At 45.0% G+C, this 21,305-nt stretch overlaps 1 protein-coding gene across 3 annotated transcripts in view; it reads right to left on the reverse strand.

The window, feature by feature from the left end:
- Positions 1–860: 860 nt before the first annotated feature.
- The window catches only part of LOC124151451 (uncharacterized protein CXorf58-like), a 122,529-nt gene continuing 102,084 nt past the window's right edge, over positions 861–21,305 (reverse strand). For all 3 annotated transcript variants that reach the window (XM_046523931.2, XM_046523932.2, XM_046523929.2), the window contains exon 10: positions 861–1,598. In XM_046523931.2, the coding sequence (XP_046379887.1) occupies positions 1,416–1,598 (183 nt within the window). In that variant the 3' untranslated portion in view covers positions 861–1,415. The remainder of the gene's footprint in view (positions 1,599–21,305) is intronic.

The following is a 21,305-nucleotide window of genomic DNA, read 5'->3' on the forward strand; positions in this document are numbered from 1 at the left end:
GTATATTGTCAATGTGGTCACATCCTAACTTGCCCGGCAGATAACCAGAAGTATATTGTCAACGTGGCAAGGTATGAAACCTCCAAAAATATCAGCCAGACCACAGGACTGGCTAGCTCAAATACTTGCCCACCTACCTACCTGCCCACTATAATCATATGTTTCTCAGGATAATTTAATCAAAACTTTAAATCGAATTCATTGAACATGAAGTAATGCAAGAAAAGAAATAGCAAACACTTTTTAGGTCAGATTTGTATTTAATATCCTAGAATACATCATGTAAATATCCTTATTCCTAAATAGGGCCTCATGACTTTCAATCAATGTCCATATCACTGTCAGTGTCATTGTGATTGTCACTTCCTTCAACGAGGTCACTGAAGTCTGACTCATATTCAGTTTTCCAAGAAGGAACGATCGTTCTTTTTCGCTTCGTGCTGTCATAGATCTTGTCTCTTTCAGCCTGTGTCTTTTTTCTTGTCATCACTGACTTCAGGTAAACCAAGAAACTTTAAAAGACTCATGCTGTCGAGCAACGTGGGTAATGGGCGTCGCCATTTGCAATATCACTAGCAATAGAAACAGGGTCACTGATTGGTCGTCGTGTCGGGGATAATACAATCAAATAGCTTGTCTCAAAATATGAAAACTGATTGCTTGTAGCATAAGCGCATCGTTAAACTTTAGGTTGTCTAAAAGCTAATGGGGTTTCTTTTTGGTTACATTTTATCATTCATCTTTACATGTGAATTAATGCTTATCATCAGGAAATATTTAGATTATTTTCACATATGAAATATAACCCGACCGTTGGGCAGGGGGATTTGAAAATCTGGCAGCCCGAGTTGAAATCAACCCGTCTCGGACGGTCGGGCAGGCAGGTATTTCGAACACTGAATGTGGCCAAATTGTTAAAAAATATATGAATGAATCACTGAAAATCATTGATGACACCACATGTTCTAGGGTAAGCATGTCCTGCACTACCAGGCAGCATGCACTATTCACACAAATTGCAGAAAAAGTAGGTGTTTGTTGCCTGACAATGTGGCACCAAATTTACACTGATCAGAACAAATATTCAAGGGTTAAAACATGAAGAAAGGAAACAAAAAACAAATGAATTCATGTTGACCAATGGAATACATGCACATCATTTCACACCTCAGACAATTAAGTTTAACTAAGTTGATGGAGAAACAAAACCAGTGTTGACATTGAGGGGGATCCTTGGGGCTTACTTCTAAGTATTGGAATGTTGGGATCCCCTAAACCCTTTTATTAACAACTTTAATGGCAAAGACCCCCTTTTTATGCTTTATTTTGACACTTGAATGCTGATATAAGTATTGTTATTTGTAGTTTAAACCCATACACACAAAAACACCATGTTGCAGATACTGATGGTGAAGCTATGATGTAAGTAACAATCTTGGAGTTGCCATTGCCTCATCATTGAATGAAAGTTCTTGGGTCCACTCATACAGCTTGCTTGCCTCATGTTCCCAGTCTTCCTGGGGCTGTGTGGGCAGCTCACCATCTGGGTTGTAGCAGTCCACGTAGTGGGCAGCAGCCCTCTCTCCACAAACCCCCTCCTGCAGGTACACAATGTAAGAACATACACACATGACATGCACAACTGAAGCCCATTAAGTGCACACCATTCACATAGTTAAGGTTACTTGAGGTCAAGTGGTGTCACATTCTTACTTAAAGACAAATATATGGATGCAAGGAGCTGTTGTTCACCAGGAACATTCACATCAACAGTGATAGAATTCCTACCATAAAAAGATATGCCATAAGGTTACGTAGCTCACCTATATTTATTTTGAATATGATATTAGATCAGAACAGAGCAACAGACATAACAGAAGTTTCAACTCAAAAGATATCCTCACTGTATGTCCATTAACTGGCTGGGCAGAGGACCAAACTTACATGTTCAACTTGACTACCATGAGCAGCCACAGTGTTTAAACATTGTTGCAAATATCACACTACACTACAAATTAATTATTTTTAGTAATACCACATAGTTACTTGACAACTGTAATATCTTGGTCAAAGGAAGTAGCTGTGAAAAAATGAACATTTACATGATCTGTCATTGAACTAAAGCAGTAGTATAGGTAAGGGGGGATATAGCCTGTAACTGGTACACCCACGATGGGGCCAGATTTATACCCCAATACTACTACTACAGGAGGGGAATTTTTTCTCTCTTCCATTAAAATGATTATGCTATTCTACGCCTATTTGGGGGCATTCATCAGTTTAATGTCATGTCCATCGTAGAATAGCATAATCATTTTAATGGAAGAGAGAAAAAAATCCCCTCCTGTAGTAGTAGTATTGGGGTATAAATCTGGCCCCATCATGGGTGTACCGGTCTCAGGCTATATCCCCCTTACCTATTCTACTAAAGCTTTATATCATTGATATAAGCTTTCCCTTGTATAATATAAAAACATACATGTCATACCCCAGTCACATAAGTATGCAAGCTACACAGCCAAAAAAACCCTAATGTTTTCCCCTTTTTTTTTGCATGTGATGTTTACAAACAACTGTCCTTTGATGTTGGAAATATAGTTTTAATACAGTGGTACATCAAAATAAGACTGCTACAGTGTAAACTAATATTAGTGTTGTCTAATGGCTGGTAAAGGTTAGAGATGGATGGTATCGAAGTAGTTGTCTCCAAGATTGTTGCAACTGGATAATTTAAACTTAACATGACAGTCTCTACTGGTCATCTTAATCCTAATTTCATAGGCACACACTTTCAGCATGCCTAAATTTTAAGACAATATATTATCAGAAATTGTGACTGGAAAAACAAACATTCCATTCTCATGAAAAGCAGGTGTGAAACCACTCGTCTTCAAACATCAATACTTCAATTCACATGGTCCAAAAACGCTCCATCTATGTTGCCCAACATACTCATCATCTCCGTCCCAAGGATGTTCCCTCAATGTTATCCCTGCCCTATAAAGTCATCATCTCCGTCCCAGTGATGATCCATCTATGTTATTCCTGCCCTATATAGTCATCATCTCCGTCCCAGTGATGATCCATCTATGTTATCCCTGCCCTATATAGTCATCATCTCCATCCCAGTGATGCTCCATCTATGTTATCCCTGACCTATATAGTCATCATCTCTGTCCCAGTGATGCTCCATCTATGTTATCCCTGCCAAATATAGTCATCATCTCCGTCCCAGTGATTCTCCATCTATGTTATCCCTGCCCCATATAGTCATCATCTCCGTCCCATTGATGCTCCATGTATGTTATCCCAGCCTCATATAGAACTAATCATCTCTGTCCCAGTGATGCTCCATCTATGTTATTCCTGCCCTGTATAGTCATCATCTCCGTCCCAGTGATGCTACATGTATGTTATCCCTGCCCTATGTAGTCATCATCTCCTTCCCAGTGATCCCCCATCTATGTTATCCCTGCCCTATATAGAAGTCATCATCTCCGTCCCATTGATGCTCCATCTATGTCATCCCTGCCTTATATAGTCATCATCTCCTTCCCATTGATGCTCCATCTATGTTATCCCTTCCTTATATAGTCATCATATCCATCCTAGTGATGCTCCATCTATGTTATCCCTGCCTTATATAGTCATCATCTCCGTCCCATTGATGCTCAATCTATGTTATCCCTGCCCTATATAGTCATCATCTCCTTCCCATTGATGCTCCATCTATGTTATCCCTTCCTTATATAGTCATCATCTCCGTCCTAGTGATGCTCCATCTATGTTATCCCTGCCTTATATAGTCATCATCTCCGTCCCATTGATGCTCCATGTATGTTATCCCAGCCCCATATAGAACTGATCATCTCCGTCCCAGTGATGCTCCATCTATGTTATCCCTGCCCTGTATAGTCATCATCTCCGTCCCAATGATGCTCCATCTATGTTATCCCTACCCTATATAGCCATCATCTCCGTCCCAGTGATGCCCCATCTATGTTATCCCTGCCATATATAAAGGTCATCATCTCCTTCCCAGTGATGCTCCATCTATGTTATCCCTGCCCTATATAGTCATCATCTCCGTCCCAGTGATGCTCCATCTATGTTATCCCTACCCTATATAGCCATCATCTCCGTCCCAGTGATGCTCCATCTATGTTATCCCTACCCTATATAGCCATCATCTCCGTCCCAGTGATGCTCCATCTATGTTATCTGTGCCCTATATAGAAGTCATCATCTCCATCACAGTGACACTCCCTCTATGTCATCTCTCTCCTATATAGAACTAATCATCTCCGTCCTAGTGATGCTCTCTATGCTATCCGTGCCCTATATAGAAGTCATCATCTCGGTCCCAGTGATGCTCCCTCTATGTTATCTGTGCCCTATATAGAAGTCATCATCTCCGTCACAGTGGCGCTCCCTCTATGTCATCCCTGTCATATATAGAACTAATCATCTCCGTCCTAGTGATGCTCTCTCTATGCTATCCGTGCCCTATATAGTAGTCATCATCTCCTTCCCAGTGATGCTCCATCTATGTTATCCCTGCCCTATATAGTCATCATCTCCGTCCCAGTGATGCTCCATCTATGTTATCCCTACCCTATATAGCCATCATCTCCGTCCCAGTGATGCTCCATCTATGTTATCCCTACCCTATATAGCCATCATCTCCGTCCCAGTGATGCTCCATCTATGTTATCACTGCCCCATATAGAAGACATCATCTCCGTCCCAGTGACGCTCCATCTATGTTATCCCTGCCCTATATAGTCATCATCTCCATCCGAGTGATGCTCCATCTGTGTTATCCCTGCCCCATATAGAAGACATCATCTGCGTCCCAGTGACACTCCATGTATGTTATCCCTGCCCCATATAGAAGTCATCATCTCTGTCACAGTGATGCTCCCTCTATGTTATCCCTGCCACATATAGAAGTCATCATCTCCTTCACAGTGACGCTCCCTGTATGTTATCCCTGCCCCATATAGAAGTTATCATTTCCATCACAGTGACGCTCCCTCTATGTCATCCCTGTCCTATATAGAACTAATAATCTCCGTCCTAGTGATGCTCTCTCTATGCTATCCGTGCCCTATATAGTCATCATCTCCGTCCCAGTGATGCTCCATCTATGTTATCCCTGCCCTATATAGTCATCATCTCCGTCCCAGTGATGCTCCATCTATGTTATCCCTACCCTATATAGCCATCATCTCCGTCCCAGTGATGCTCCATCTATGTTATCCCTACCCTATATAGCCATCATCTCCGTCCCAGTGATGCTCCATCTATGTTATCCCAGCCCCATATAGAAGACATCATCTCCGTCCCAGTGACGCTCCATTTATGTTATCCCTGCCCTATATAGTCATCATCTCCATCCGAGTGATGCTCCATCTATGTTATCCCTGCCCCATATAGAAGACATCATCTGCGTCACAGTGACACTCCATGTATGTTATCCCTGCCCCATATAAAAGTCATCATCTCTGTCACAGTGATGCTCCCTCTATGTTATCCCTGCCACATATAGAAGTCATCATCTCCTTCACAGTGACGCTCCCTGTATGTTATCCCTGCCCCATATAGAAGTCATCATTTCCATCCCAGTGATGCCCCCTCTATGTTCTCCTTGCCCCATATAGAAGTTATCATTTCCATCACAGTGACGCTCCCTCTATGTCATCCCTGTCCTATATAGAACTAATAATCTCCGTCCCAGTGATGCGCCTTCTTAGTTATCCCTGCCCAATATAGAAGTCATCATCTCCGTCCCAGTGATGCTCCCCCTATGTTATCCGTGCCCTATATAGTAGTCATTATCTCCATCCTAGTGATGCTCCCTCTATGTTATCTGTGCCCTATATAGAAGTCATCATCTCCATCACAGTGACACTCCCTCTATGTCATCCCTCTCCTATATAGAACTAATCATCTCCGTCCTAGTGATGCTCTCTCTATGCTATCCGTGCCCTATATAGTCATCATCTCTGTCCCAGTGATGCTCCATCTATGTTATCCCTACCCTATATAGCCATCACCTCCGTCCCAGTGATGCTCCATCTATGTTATCCCTACCCTATATAGCCATCATCTCCATAGGAGTGATGCTCCATCTATGTTATCCCTGCCCCAGATAGAAGACATCATCTGCGTCCCAGTGACACTCCCTCTATGTTATCCCTGCCCCATATAGAAGTCATCATCTCCATCCCAGTGATGCCCCCTCTATGTTCTCCTTGCCCCATATAGAAGTTATCATTTCCATCACAGTGACGCTCCCTCTATGTCATCCCTGTCCTATATAGAACTAATAATCTCCGTCCCAGTGATGCGCCCTCTTAGTTATCCCTGCCCAATATAGAAGTCATCATCTCCGTCCCAGTGATGCTCCCCTATGTTATCCGTGCCCTATATAGTAGTCATCATCTCCGTCCTAGTGATGCTCCCTCTATGTTATCTGTGCCCTATATAGAAGTCATCATCTCCATCACAGTGAGACTCCCTCTATGTCATCTCTCTCCTATATAGAACTAATCATCTCTGTCCTAGTGATGCTCTCTCTATGCTATCTGTGCCCTATATAGAAGACATCATCTCGGTCCCAGTGATGCTCCCTCTATGTTATCTGTGCCCTATATAGAAGTCATCATCTCCGTCACAGTGGCGCTCCCTCTATGTCATCCCTGTCATATATAGAACTAATCATCTCCGTCCCAGTGATGCTCCCTCTATGCTATCCGTGCCCTATATAGTAGTCATCATCTCCATCACAGTGACGCACCCTCTATGTCATCCCTGTCCTATATAAAACTAATCATCTCGGTCCCAGTGATGCTCCCTCTATGTTATCCGTGCCCTATATAGAAGTCATCATCTCCATCACAGTGAAACTCCCTCTATGTCATCCCTGTCCTATATAGAACTAATCATCTCCGTCCTAGTGACGCTCCCTCTATGTTATCCCTGCCCCATATGGAAGTCATCATCTCTGTCCCAGTGATGCTCCATCTATGTTATCCCTGCCCTATATAGTCATCATCTCCATCACAGTGACGCTCCCTCTATGTCATCCCTGTCCTATATAGAACTAATCATCTCCGTCCTAGTGATGCTCCCTCTTTGCCATCCGTGCCATATATAGAAGTCATCATCTCCGTCACAGTGACGCTCCCTCTATGTCATCCTTGTCCTATATAAAACTTATCATCTCGGTCCAAGTGATGCTACCTCTTTGCTATCCGTGCCCTATATAGAAGTCATAATCTCCGTCACAGTGATGCTCCCTCTATGTTATCCCTGCCACATATAGAAAGCAACGTGTACGTCACAGTGACCCTCCCTCTATGTTATCCCTGCCCCATATAAAGAAGTCATCATCTCCGTCCCAGTGATGCTCCATCTATGTTATCTCTCCCCAATATAAAAGTAACAACTACGTCGCAGCGACACTCCCTGTATGTTATTCCTGACCCATACAGAAGTCATCATCTCCTTCACAGTGACACTCCCTGTATGTTATCCCTGCCCCATATAGAAGTCATCATCTCCGTCAAAGAGACGCTCCCTGTATGTTATCCCTGCCCCATATAGAAGTCATCATCTCCGTCACAGTGACGCTCCCTCTATGTTATCCCTGCCCCATATAGAAGTCATCATCTCCGTCACAGTGATGCTCCATCTATGTTATGCCTGCCACATATAGAAGTCATCATCTCCGTCACAGTGACGCTCCCTCTATGTTATCCCTGCCCCATATAGAAGACATCATCTCCGTCACAGTGATGCTCCATCTATGTTATCCCTGCCCCATATAGAAGTCATCATCTCCCTCACAGTGATGCTCCCTCTATGTTATCCCTGCCCCATATAGAAGTCATCATCTCCTTCACAGTGACGCTCCCTGTATGTTATCCCTGCCCCATAGAGAAGTCATCATCTCCGTCACAGTGATGCTCCCTCTATGTTATCCCTGCCCCATATAGAAGTCATCATCTCCATCACAGTGACGCTCCCTGTATGTTATTTCTGCCCAATATAGAAGTCATCATCTCCGTCACAGTGACGCTCCCTCTATGTTATCCCTGCCCCATATAGAAGTCATCATCTCCATCACAGTGACGCTCCCTCTATGACATCCCTGTCCTATATAGAACTAATAATCTCCATCCCAGTGATGCTCCCTCTTAGTTATTCCTGCCCCATATAGAAGTCATCATCTCCTCTCCAGTGATGCTCCCTCTATGTTATCCGTGCCCTATATAGTAGTCATCATCTCCATCACAGTGACGCTCCCTCTATGTCATCCCTGTCCTAAATAGAAGTCATCATCTCTGTCCCAGTGATGCTCCATCTATGTTATCCCTGCCCTATATAGTCATCATCTCCGTCACAGTGACGCTCCCTCTATGTTATCCCTGCCCCATATAGAAGTCATCATCTCTGTCCCAGTGATGCTCCATCTATGTTATCCCTGCCCTATATAGTCATCATCTCCGTCACAGTGACGCTCCCTCTATGTTATCCCTGCCCGATATAGAAGTCATCATCTCCGTCCTAGTGATGCTCCATCTATGTTATCCCTGCCCCATTTAGAAGTCATCATCTCCGTCCTAGTGACGCTCCCTCTATGTTATCCCTGCCCCATATAGAAGTCATCATCTCCGTCACAGTGATGCTCCATCTATGTTATCCCTGCCACATATAGAAGTCATCATCTCCGTCCCAGTAATGCTCCCTGTATGTTATCCCTGCCACATATAGAAGTCATCATCTCCCTCACAGTGATGCTCCCTGTATGTTATCCCTGCCCCATATAGAAGTCATCATCTCCTTCACAGTGACACTCTCTGTATGTTATCCCTGCCCCATATAGAAGTCATCATCTCCTTCACAGTGACACTCCCTGTATGTTATCCCTGCCCCATATAGAAGTCATCATCCCGTCCCAGTGACGCTCCCTCTATGTTATCCCTGCCCCATATAGAAGTCATCATCTCCTTCACAGTGACACTCTCTGTATGTTATCCCTGCCCCATATAGAAGTCATCATCTCCTTCACAGTGACACTCCCTGTATGTTATCCCTGCCCCATATAGAAGTCATCATCTCCATCACAGTGACGCTCCCTGTATGTTATTCCTGCCCCATATAGAAGTCATCATCTCCGTCACAGTGACGCTCCCTGTATGTTATCCCTGCCCCATATAGAAGTCATCATCTCTTTCACAGTGACGCTCCCTCTATGTTATTCCTGCCCCATATAAAGGTTATCATCTCCGTCACAGTTACGCTCTCTCTATGTTATCTCTGCCCCATAAAGGAGTCATCATCTCCATCACAGTGACCCTCCCTCTATGTTATCCCTGCCCCATATAGAAGTCATCATCTCCGTCACAGTGACGCTCCCTGTATGTTATCCCTGCCCCATATAGAAGTCATCATCTCCTTCACAGTGACGCTCCCTGTATGTTATCCCTGCCCCATATAGAAGTCATAATCTCCTTCCCAGTGACGGTCCTCTATGTTATCCCTGCCACATATAGAAGTCATCATCTCCGTCAAAGTGATGCTCCCTGTATGTTATCCCTGCCCTGTATAGAAGTCATCATCTCCTTCACAGTGATGCTCCCTGTATGTTATCCCTGCCACATATAGAAGTCATCATCTCCTTCACAGTGATGCTCCCTGTATGTTATCCCTGCCACATATAGAAGTCATCATCTCCGTCACAGTGATGCTCCCTGTATGTTATCCCTGCCCGATATAGAAGTCATCATCTCCGTCACAGTGATGCTCCCTGTATGTTATCCCTGCCCCATATAGAAGTCATCATCTCCATCACAGTGATGCTCCCTGTATGTTATCCCTGCCACATATAGAAGTCATCATCTCCATCACAGTGATGCTCCCTGTATGTTATCCCTGCCCGATATAGAAGTCATCCTCTCCTTCACAGTGACGCTCCCTGTATGTTATCCCTGCCCCATATAGAAGTCATCATCTCCGTCACAGTGACGCTTCCTGTATGTAATCCCTGCCCCATATAGAAGTCATCATCTCCTTCACAGTGACGCTCCCTCTATGTTATCCCTGCCCCATAGAGAAGTCATCATCTCTGTCCCAGTGACACTCCCTGTATGTTATCCCTGCCCCATATAGAAGTCATCATCTCCATCACAGTTACACTCCCTCTTAGTTATCCCTGCCCCATATAGAAGTCATCATCTCCGTTAAAGTGACGCTCCCTCTATGTTATCCCTGCCCCATATAGAAGTCATCATCTCCGTCCCAGTGATGCTCCCTCTATGTTATTTCTGCCCTATATAGAAGTCATCATCTCTGTCACAGTGATGCTCCCTGTATGTTATCCCTGCCCCATATAGAAGTCATCATCTCCATCACAGTGACATTCCCTGTATGTTATCCCTGCCCCATATAGAAGTCATCATCTCCATCACAGTGACGCTTCCTCTATGTTATCCCTGCCCCATATAGAAGTCATCATCTCCTTCACAGTGACGCTTCCTGTATGTTATCCCTGCCCCATATAGAAGTCATCATCTCCGTCCCAGTGATGCTCCCTCAATGTTATTTCTGCCCTATATAGAAGTCATAATCTCCTTCCCAGTGACGGTCCTCTATGTTATCCCTGCCACATATAGAAGTCATCATCTCCGTCAAAGTGATGCTCCCTGTATGTTATCCCTGCCCTGTATAGAAGTCATCATCTCCTTCACAGTGATGCTCCCTGTATGTTATCCCTGCCACATATAGAAGTCATCATCTCCGTCACAGTGATGCTCCCTGTATGTTATCCCTGCCACATATAGAAGTCATCATCTCCGTCACAGTGATGCTCCCTGTATGTTATCCCTGCCACATATAGAAGTCATCATCTCCATCACAGTGATGCTCCCTGTATGTTATCCCTGCCCGATATAGAAGTCATCCTCTCCTTCACAGTGACGCTCCCTGTGTGTTATCCCTGCCCCATATAGAAGTCATCATCTCCGTCACAGTGACGCTTCCTGTATGTAATCCCTGCCCCATATAGAAGTCATCATCTCCTTCACAGTGACGCTCCCTCTATGTTATCCCTGCCCCATAGAGAAGTCATCATCTCTGTCCCAGTGACACTCCCTGTATGTTATCCCTGCCCCATATAGAAGTCATCATCTCCATCACAGTTACACTCCCTCTTAGTTATCCCTGCCCCATATAGAAGTCATCATCTCCGTTAAAGTGACGCTCCCTCTATGTTATCCCTGCCCCATATAGAAGTCATCATCTCCGTCCCAGTGATGCTCCCTCTATGTTATTTCCACCCTATATAGAAGTCATCATCTCTGTCACAGTGATGCTCCCTGTATGTTATCCCTGCCCCATATAGAAGTCATCATCTCCATCACAGTGACATTCCCTGTATGTTATCCCTGCCCCATATAGAAGTCATCATCTCCATCACAGTGACGCTTCCTCTATGTTATCCCTGCCCCATATAGAAGTCATCATCTCCTTCACAGTGACGCTTCCTGTATGTTATCCCTGCCCCATATAGAAGTCATCATCTCCGTCCCAGTGATGCTCCCTCTATGTTATTTCTGCCCTATATAGAAGTCATCATCTCTGTCACAGTGATGCTCCCTGTATGTTATCCCTGCGCCATATAGAAGTCATCATCTCCATCCCAGTGATGCTCCCTCTATGTTATCCCTGCCCCATATAGAAGTCATCATCTCCGTCACAGTGACGCTCCCTGTATGTTATCCCTGCCCCATATAGAAGTCATCATCTCCGTCACAGTGATGCTCCCTGTATGTTATCCCTGCCCCATATAGAAGTCATCATCTCCTTCACAGTGATGCTCCCTGTATGTTATCCCTGCCCGTTATAGAAGTCATCATCTCCTTCACAGTGACGCTCCCTGTATGTTATTCCTGCCCCATATAGAAGTCATCATCTCCGTCACAGTGACGCTCCCTGTATGTTATCCCTGCCCCATATAGAAGTCATCATCTCTTTCACAGTGACGCTCCCTCTATGTTATTCCTGCCCCATATAAAGGTTATCATCTCCGTCACAGTTACGCTCTCTCTATGTTATCTCTGCCCCATAAAGGAGTCATCATCTCCGTCACAGTGACCCTCCCTCTATGTTATCCCTGCCCCATATAGAAGTCATCATCTCCGTCACAGTGACGCTCCCTGTATGTTATCCCTGCCCCATATAGAAGTCATCATCTCCTTCACAGTGACGCTCCCTGTATGTTATCCCTGCCCCATATAGAAGTCATAATCTCCTTCCCAGTGACGGTCCTCTATGTTATCCCTGCCACATATAGAAGTCATCATCTCCGTCAAAGTGATGCTCCCTGTATGTTATCCCTGCCCTGTATAGAAGTCATCATCTCCTTCACAGTGATGCTCCCTGTATGTTATCCCTGCGCCATATAGAAGTCATCATCTCCTTCACAGTGATGCTCCCTGTATGTTATCCCTGCCCCATATAGAAGTCATCATCTCCATCACAGTGATGCTCCCTGTATGTTATCCCTGCCACATATAGAAGTCATCATCTCCATCACAGTGATGCTCCCTGTATGTTATCCCTGCCCGATATAGAAGTCATCCTCTCCTTCACAGTGACGCTCCCTGTATGTTATCCCTGCCCCATATAGAAGTCATCATCTCCATCAGTGACGCTTCCTGTATGTAATCCCTGCCCCATATAGAAGTCATCATCTCCTTCACAGTGACGCTCCCTCTATGTTATCCCTGCCCCATAGAGAAGTCATCATCTCTGTCCCAGTGACACTCCCTGTATGTTATCCCTGCCCCATATAGAAGTCATCATCTCCATCACAGTTACACTCCCTCTTAGTTATCCCTGCCCCATATAGAAGTCATCATCTCCGTTAAAGTGACGCTCCCTCTATGTTATCCCTGCCCCATATAGAAGTCATCATCTCCGTCCCAGTGATGCTCCCTCTATGTTATTTCTGCCCTATATAGAAGTCATCATCTCTGTCACAGTGATGCTCCCTGTATGTTATCCCTGCCCCATATAGAAGTCATCATCTCCATCACAGTGACATTCCCTGTATGTTATCCCTGCCCCATATAGAAGTCATCATCTCCATCACAGTGACGCTTCCTCTATGTTATCCCTGCCCCATATAGAAGTCATCATCTCCTTCACAGTGACGCTTCCTGTATGTTATCCCTGCCCCATATAGAAGTCATCATCTCCGTCCCAGTGATGCTCCCTCTATGTTATTTCTGCCCTATATAGAAGTCATAATCTCCTTCCCAGTGACGGTCCTCTATGTTATCCCTGCCACATATAGAAGTCATCATCTCCGTCAAAGTGATGCTCCCTGTATGTTATCCCTGCCCTGTATAGAAGTCATCATCTCCTTCACAGTGATGCTCCCTGTATGTTATCCCTGCCACATATAGAAGTCATCATCTCCTTCACAGTGATGCTCCCTGTATGTTATCCCTGCCACATATAGAAGTCATCATCTCCGTCACAGTGATGCTCCCTGTATGTTATCCCTGCCCGATATAGAAGTCATCATCTCCGTCACAGTGATGCTCCCTGTATGTTATCCCTGCCCCATATAGAAGTCATCATCTCCATCACAGTGATGCTCCCTGTATGTTATCCCTGCCACATATAGAAGTCATCATCTCCATCACAGTGATGCTCCCTGTATGTTATCCCTGCCCGATATAGAAGTCATCCTCTCCTTCACAGTGACGCTCCCTGTATGTTATCCCTGCCCCATATAGAAGTCATCATCTCCGTCACAGTGACGCTTCCTGTATGTAATCCCTGCCCCATATAGAAGTCATCATCTCCTTCACAGTGACGCTCCCTCTATGTTATCCCTGCCCCATAGAGAAGTCATCATCTCTGTCCCAGTGACACTCCCTGTATGTTATCCCTGCCCCATATAGAAGTCATCATCTCCATCACAGTTACACTCCCTCTTAGTTATCCCTGCCCCATATAGAAGTCATCATCTCCGTTAAAGTGACGCTCCCTCTATGTTATCCCTGCCCCATATAGAAGTCATCATCTCCGTCCCAGTGATGCTCCCTCTATGTTATTTCTGCCCTATATAGAAGTCATCATCTCTGTCACAGTGACGCTTCCTGTATGTAATCCCTGCCCCATATAGAAGTCATCATCTCCTTCACAGTGACGCTCCCTCTATGTTATCCCTGCCCCATAGAGAAGTCATCATCTCTGTCCCAGTGACACTCCCTGTATGTTATCCCTGCCCCATATAGAAGTCATCATCTCCATCACAGTGACATTCCCTGTATGTTATCCCTGCCCCATATAGAAGTCATCATCTCCATCACAGTGACGCTTCCTCTATGTTATCCCTGCCCCATATAGAAGTCATCATCTCCTTCACAGTGACGCTTCCTGTATGTTATCCCTGCCCCATATAGAAGTCATCATCTCCGTCCCAGTGATGCTCCCTCTATGTTATTTCTGCCCTATATAGAAGTCATCATCTCTGTCACAGTGATGCTCCCTGTATGTTATCCCTGCGCCATATAGAAGTCATCATCTCCATCCCAGTGATGCTCCCTCTATGTTATCCCTGCCCCATATAGAAGTCATCATCTCCGTCACAGTGATGCTCCCTGTATGTTATCCCTGCCCCATATAGAAGTCATCATCTCCGTCACAGTGATGCTCCCTGTATGTTATCCCTGCGCCATATAGAAGTCATCATCTCCGTCACAGTGATGCTCCCTGTATGTTATCCCTGCCCCATATAGAAGTCATCATCTCCTTCACAGTGACGCTCCCTGTATGTTATCCCTGCCCCATATAGAAGTCATCATCTCCGTCACAGTGACACTCCCTGTATGTTATCCCTGCCCCATATAGAAGTCATCATCTCCATCACAGTGACACTCCCTCTATGTTATCCCTGCCCCATATAGAAGTCATCATCTCCATCCCAGTGACACTCCCTGTATGTTATCCCTGCCCCATAAAGAAGTCATCATCTCCGTCACAGTGATGCTCCCTGTATGTTATCCCTGCCCCATATAGAAGTCATCATCTCCTTCACAGTGATGCTTCCTGTATGTAATCCCTGCCCATATAGAAGTCATCATCTCCGTCACAGTGATGCTCCCTGTATGTAATCCCTGCCCCATATAGAAGTCATCATCTCCGTCACAGTGATGCTCCCTGTATGTTATCCCTGCCCCGTATAGAAGTCATCTTCTCCGTCACAGTGACACTCCCTGTATGTTATCCCTGCCCCATATAGAAGTCATCATCTCCGTCACAGTGACACTCCCTGTATGTTATCCCTGCCCCATATAGAAGTCATCATCTCCATCCCAGTGACACTCCCTGTATGTTATCCCTGCCCCATAAAGAAGTCATCATCTCCGTCACAGTGATGCTCCCTGTATGTTATCCCTGCCCCATATAGAAGTCATCATCTCCTTCACAGTGACGCTTCCTGTATGTAATCCCTGCCCATATAGAAGTCATCATCTCCGTCACAGTGATGCTCCCTGTATGTAATCCCTGCCCCATATAGAAGTCATCATCTCCGTCACAGTGATGCTCCCTGTATGTTATCCCTGCCCCGTATAGAAGTCATCTTCTCCGTCACAGTGACACTCCCTGTATGTTATCCCTGCCCTATATAGAAGTCATCATCTCCGTCACAGTGACACTCCCTGTATGTTATCCCTGCCCCATATAGAAGTCATCATCTCCGTCCCAGTGACGCTCCCTCTATGTTATCCCTGCCACATATAGAAGTCATCATCTCCGTCACAGTGATGCTCCCTGTATGTTATCCCTGCCCCATATAGAAGTCATCATCTCCGTCACAGTGATGCTCCCTGTATGTTATCCCTGCCCCATATAGAAGTCATCATTTCCGTCAAAGTGATGTTCCCTGTATGTTATCTATGCCCCATAAAGAAGTCATCATCTCCATCCCAGTGACGATGCCTCTATGTTATTCCATATAAAACTATTCATCTCAATCATAATTTCTCACCATAATGCATGCGGGGTTGGTCATGTGACCCCTTTCGGAAACCCCAAAATGTGTTATAGATACTGTAAATCTTGAAAGTTTTGTACCATGAAATTATTGCGAGTGGCTCACAATAGCCTTAACCCCCACATATATGTCCCTCCTCTACAACCCTCACTTTGAAGTTGAAGAAAATTCAAAATACATCACCCACACAAATACACTTCACAGTTTTGAATAAGGTGGGAAATTTCCTCTTCTGTGATATCATCCACTGGCATTTTAGGCCAAGCAACAGTACTGAAAATGACCTCTGAAAATTAGGTACATCGTAAATGTCGCCATTTTTTACACATTACTAAATTGCCACTCACGGCGTTATTTACAGCATGTTTTGAATTCTAAATTTCGGATATTTACTCGGAGAAATGAATTTCAAAAATAGCATATTAGTGATCATGGATATCTGTCTTTTATTAAATCACCAATGATCATTCCAAAACGTCTCTGATAACCCTAGAATCGTTTCGAATGTTTTGGAAAATACGCAAACACGAACGCCGACGTGAACTTTCCGCCATATTGGATAGTGTTTATAAAATCACATTTCAGGTACACCGGTTATGAAATGCTTGTAACATCACGTATATTTCAAACTTAGCTGCGATATATACATCCTTGAATTCCTCATACATTATAGAATCAAATGACCAATGGTCTTTGTCACCAATACAAAGTGGCTGGATGAAATCAAGCAAAATAAGTTAGGTATGAAAACGAACGCTGTGCTCGAAAAACTGCACTTGTTTGAAATGTAAACAAAGCAACATACAGATTTTACACAGTGTAGCATTTTCTCCTATTTTGGGCTATCCATTCATCTAATCATTCAAGATATTGGCTCAACATTTTCAGAGTATGCACGGGATGAGAATTGTAGGAAGAATTAGGGAATTAAAATAGATATATTGCAATGATTTGATATTTTCCACAGAAATTGTCAAAGTTACCGTCCTGTGTGACACCATGACTGATGCAAAATCACGCACAACAACAACGGTATTTATTGGAATTTCTGACTATTTCTGTTTGTTTCAATGAAAATTATAACAACAAATAACAGTACATAGATTGGCAGAATGTTTCTAATTACTTGCATGTCACATTTATGTATATACGATCCCTAAATCAACGAAAGTCCCCACGTAAAATCCCGCGTACTGTTGACAATGAACACGCCATTTTGTAAAAGTCGGTCACAGGTAGTGATGTCATATGTCAACATTGTTGTACATATTTGGTAATTTCTTTGAGGTGAAGGTCCTTGAATGAGAGTGCACATGATCATTGTCTACAGTTTCAGTTATGATGTAGATTTTGCATACCTTTTATACATTTTTTCACACAATTAATTTCACTTTGGATATTTGTCAATGTTCAAAATGATAAGTAATGATACGTAAATATAGGCAACAACATGTATGAATGAACCTTTGATAATCTCCTGTTTTGTTTAAACATTGTTAATGTAAGGACATTCGGCTGTGTCCATCTTAGTTCGGCCATCTCGGGTTGAGTGGAAAGCCTTCACGTGACTGGCAGCCAATTATAGAGATCATGTGGTGCATTCAAGGCTATAAGTTGTGACTGACACGGAGATTCGGGGTTCGGCGTTTGGTTTTGAAAGTGAAACCGGATGTTGAAGAATAACATTCAGGTCCCACGAAGGAGGCTGAAAACGGGTGGCTTGGTTGGCTAATTTATAGGAACGGATGAGCGATTATTGCTCTGTAACCGTGGAAACCTTCGCACCAGAAGTGGTGGCAATGACGGAGTTGATAGCCGCAAGGTAGTTGGCCAACCAACATGTGTCCCTTAAGTTTCCAGGTTAAACGCAGATGATGTAAATATTCGGCGATCTGTTGAAGCGAGGCTGAGGTAGGAGTGGAAATATCACGAGCACAACAGTAAGTCTCAAAGGCTGACTTGTGGTCATAATGGCGCCGGGTGGAAGAACGATGGGCAGCAGTGATGGTCTTCGCTACCCGCTGGGAGTAGCACTTTGCAATGAGAGACTTCTGCGGATGCACCAAAAGCAGAGATGAAGCATTGCAAGGGACAGATGGAGCCAATGAGAGCGAGGTTGAAGGAGTAGGTCATCGCAGAGCGGAAGATGATTAAATCATCCGTCAGCGAGCCTTAGCAAGGTGGGGAACCAATTGCGCATTGGCCAATAGGACGTGACCAAAATCAGAGACAGGCGGTGATTGCTACCTTCTGCAGGACCTGGGAATGATCGCAAACTCATCATACTCCCAAGCCAGAGGGGATTGGAGATACGAATTGGGATAGCTGAGCGTTGAAGCAGGTGGCGAAGGAGAGGATGTTCGACCAATGCGAGATTGCGAGAATGGCTGCCTTGAATTCGAGATTGTTGCTGTGGAGGCAAGTTCTACGTCGGAAAACTGCCCTGCTACTTGCAGAACTTGAAAGTGTACTCCCTAACCGACGGTTGAAGCATCGACAAACAGATGAAGGACTGGACGAGACCCCTCCGCAAACGTTTGACGCGACCAGCCACCATGGAAGATGAGGGGGGAGATGGAGCGGTAGGGAGATCGGCGTGTGACAATCGTTGATCGTGATAAAGGGTGCGAGAAAACATTGAAGCAATCGCAGATGTAGATGACCCCATACAGTGAGCGCCTGCGCCGATGTTAGGAAGCCCAGGAGTTGTTGCCACTGGCGTAGTTGAAGCGGGTGTTCGAGTGCCACCAGTCTTGTAGGACGAACATTCTACTTTGCTGAGTGTGGAACAGGGCTCCTATGAATTGTTGACATTGGGTGAGAATGAATTCTGACTTTGCCGAGTTGTCTGAGAAGACGAAGTGTGAAGTCGAGTTGTTGAGGGAGGAAATCAGCATCTGCGTGAAACCGAATGCAGTCATCGAGATAAGAATGATCCCACGAAGATGTAGGAATTTCTTGACGGGTCGGGTAAGGTGTGTTAAAAGCCACAGGCCCAAGAAATTCCAAAATTCCATTGGTAGTGGCAGCCTTGAAAAATGAACCGGAGGAAGTCGGTGCTCCCAATGGATGGGAACGTGCAGATAAGCATCTTGGAGATCGAGACTGACCATAAAATGAATGAGCGTGCGAAGGAGCGAGATCGATGTCATGCGAAAATGTGGTGGAGTTTCTAGGTACGTAGCGTTGAAGATCTTCAATTTGTCTCAGTTTTAGACTGTCCTTTTAGGGAACAACGAATATGGAAGAATAAAACCTGGGGGTCGCGGGAAGTCTGCCGAGACAATCCATAGTGTATTTTGCTAGGAATCTACCAACAGCGTAGATCAATGTTGGTAATTGCATGGCCGGATATGTTCTCTGTAGGGGTTGGAACGTCGTAGGTTGGGGTGGCCAGCGGTAGTCAATAACCTTGTTGTAGTATCTGTGTTATGAAGGGGTCTGCAAGAATGGTCCAATTGCTTGCAAATAGCCCCAGTCTTCCGCCTACAGACATGGCTGTAATGGGAACGGCTGAAGGCGAAAGTTCCCAGTTGCGCGGTTTTGAAAAGGAGTCAGTTTCCCACTTAACCTCCCGCTCAGGAAGGGTCACTGAAGCCTTTGCATCTGATAAAGGTGATGGATCGACCATAGAAGGGTCTCAAGTCCCGTTGACCTCTTTGACCTCTTCCGTGTCCATAAAAGGGATTAGGCCAGGATAAGAGAAGTTCACAAAGATTGCGCTGGGCAGGAACGAATCGGGGATAGTTTCAATCTTTTCCTGATCTTTCAATTGTCTCTTCTAGAGATGCAAAGGGTCCACAGTGAACTGGAGGCTAGAGTCTCTTTAAACATCCTGAGCAGCCTGCTGGTTCGTTTCTGCAAACAAAAAGCGGGAAGACCAAGGTTGTTAAAAAAGTTGAACTTTGAACTGATAGTCCCAGGTAGGGCGTTGAAGTACACCACAGCAATGAAGAGCTGTCATGGAGCCAGAATGGTGAGAGAGGAGGTCCATGATCTGCATGAGTTTATCCTGTATAAGGAGTATCACTCCTCGAATAAAGGCGTCCTCTTTGGAATGAGTGGAGAGAGAAACGGAGAGCTCGTTCATAGCTGAAAAAATCATAGACACCAGAGGGAGTGTACGGCGAACTATGGTATCCAAGTGTGTTAGGTCCCGATCTTCAACCACGTAAGATGATGTCGAGTGCTTCTGGTTGAACCTGTAGATAAGGGTCACCCGAAGCAGCGTCCGAACCACCGAATCCGGGAGGGTCTAAGTGGGAGGCAACCGGAAATGCATCTGTAGGCTGAGAAGACCATGGCGGACCCGAACGTTGAAGTAAGACTGTAGATATGGCTTTCATGATGCAGTGAAACAATGGTTCCGTACTCTGTTGTTGATCCCAGTGATCCCAACTCATGGGTAGGATAGGTGGACAAGGGTCCGGAGGAGCCGACCTGGAGGGATTATGATCCAGCGATCTGTGAACGGAATGAGATCCTCTTTGGGAATGGCTCCAATGTTTGCATCCTCAATGTGTTGACAAACAATGATCCTTAGATTTAGGAGGAATTCGAGGGTTGTCGTCACACAAAAGACGTTCCATAGGAGGATGGCAAAGAGGAGAATAGTGAGTGAATCTGGTTTTACTCTGCTTTTAGCTTCACACAATGTACTCATGTTGGGAATCGAACCCGGGTCTTCGGCGTGACGAGCTTAAGCTTTAACCACCAGGCTACCCAAACGCCCCCGAAGAGGAGAATAATGGAAGTCGGTAGTAAAGCAGTAGTCGGGAAACCTTGGGTAAGGGTATCTGGTCGCTAGTAGTAAGAGTCACGATAAACCGGGTAAGCATCACATCCCTGTCAATGATCCATGTAGGTATCAACAGCCAGAAAGAGAGAGCTTTCTGAAGGATGGTCATATAAAGTCGACTGGAGCTTAGCGTGAAGCACGCCGATCGTGGCGCGGGCATTCGGTATCAGTCCGAGAGCGGTGACCCGATGAGATTTCCGATCCTGTGACTGGGAACGCCGATCCTGGGAGCGAGAAAGCCAATCCCGGGAGCAGGAATGCAGATCTTGGGAGCAGGAGCGTCTTAGAAGGTGATCGTTGATCAGAGGCGTGACGATCGGAAGTGTCCCGGGATGTAGTAGTACTTACGGCCTTATCATGACGGAACAAGCCGAATCCAAGTGCGGTACTTTGAATGGAGAGGAGCGACCAGCTGCTTGAACGAGA

Source organism: Haliotis rufescens, unplaced genomic scaffold (genome assembly GCF_023055435.1).
Source record: "Haliotis rufescens isolate VD_foot unplaced genomic scaffold, xgHalRufe1.0.p SCAF_9, whole genome shotgun sequence".
Classification (NCBI taxonomy): Eukaryota; Metazoa; Mollusca; class Gastropoda; order Lepetellida; family Haliotidae; genus Haliotis; species Haliotis rufescens.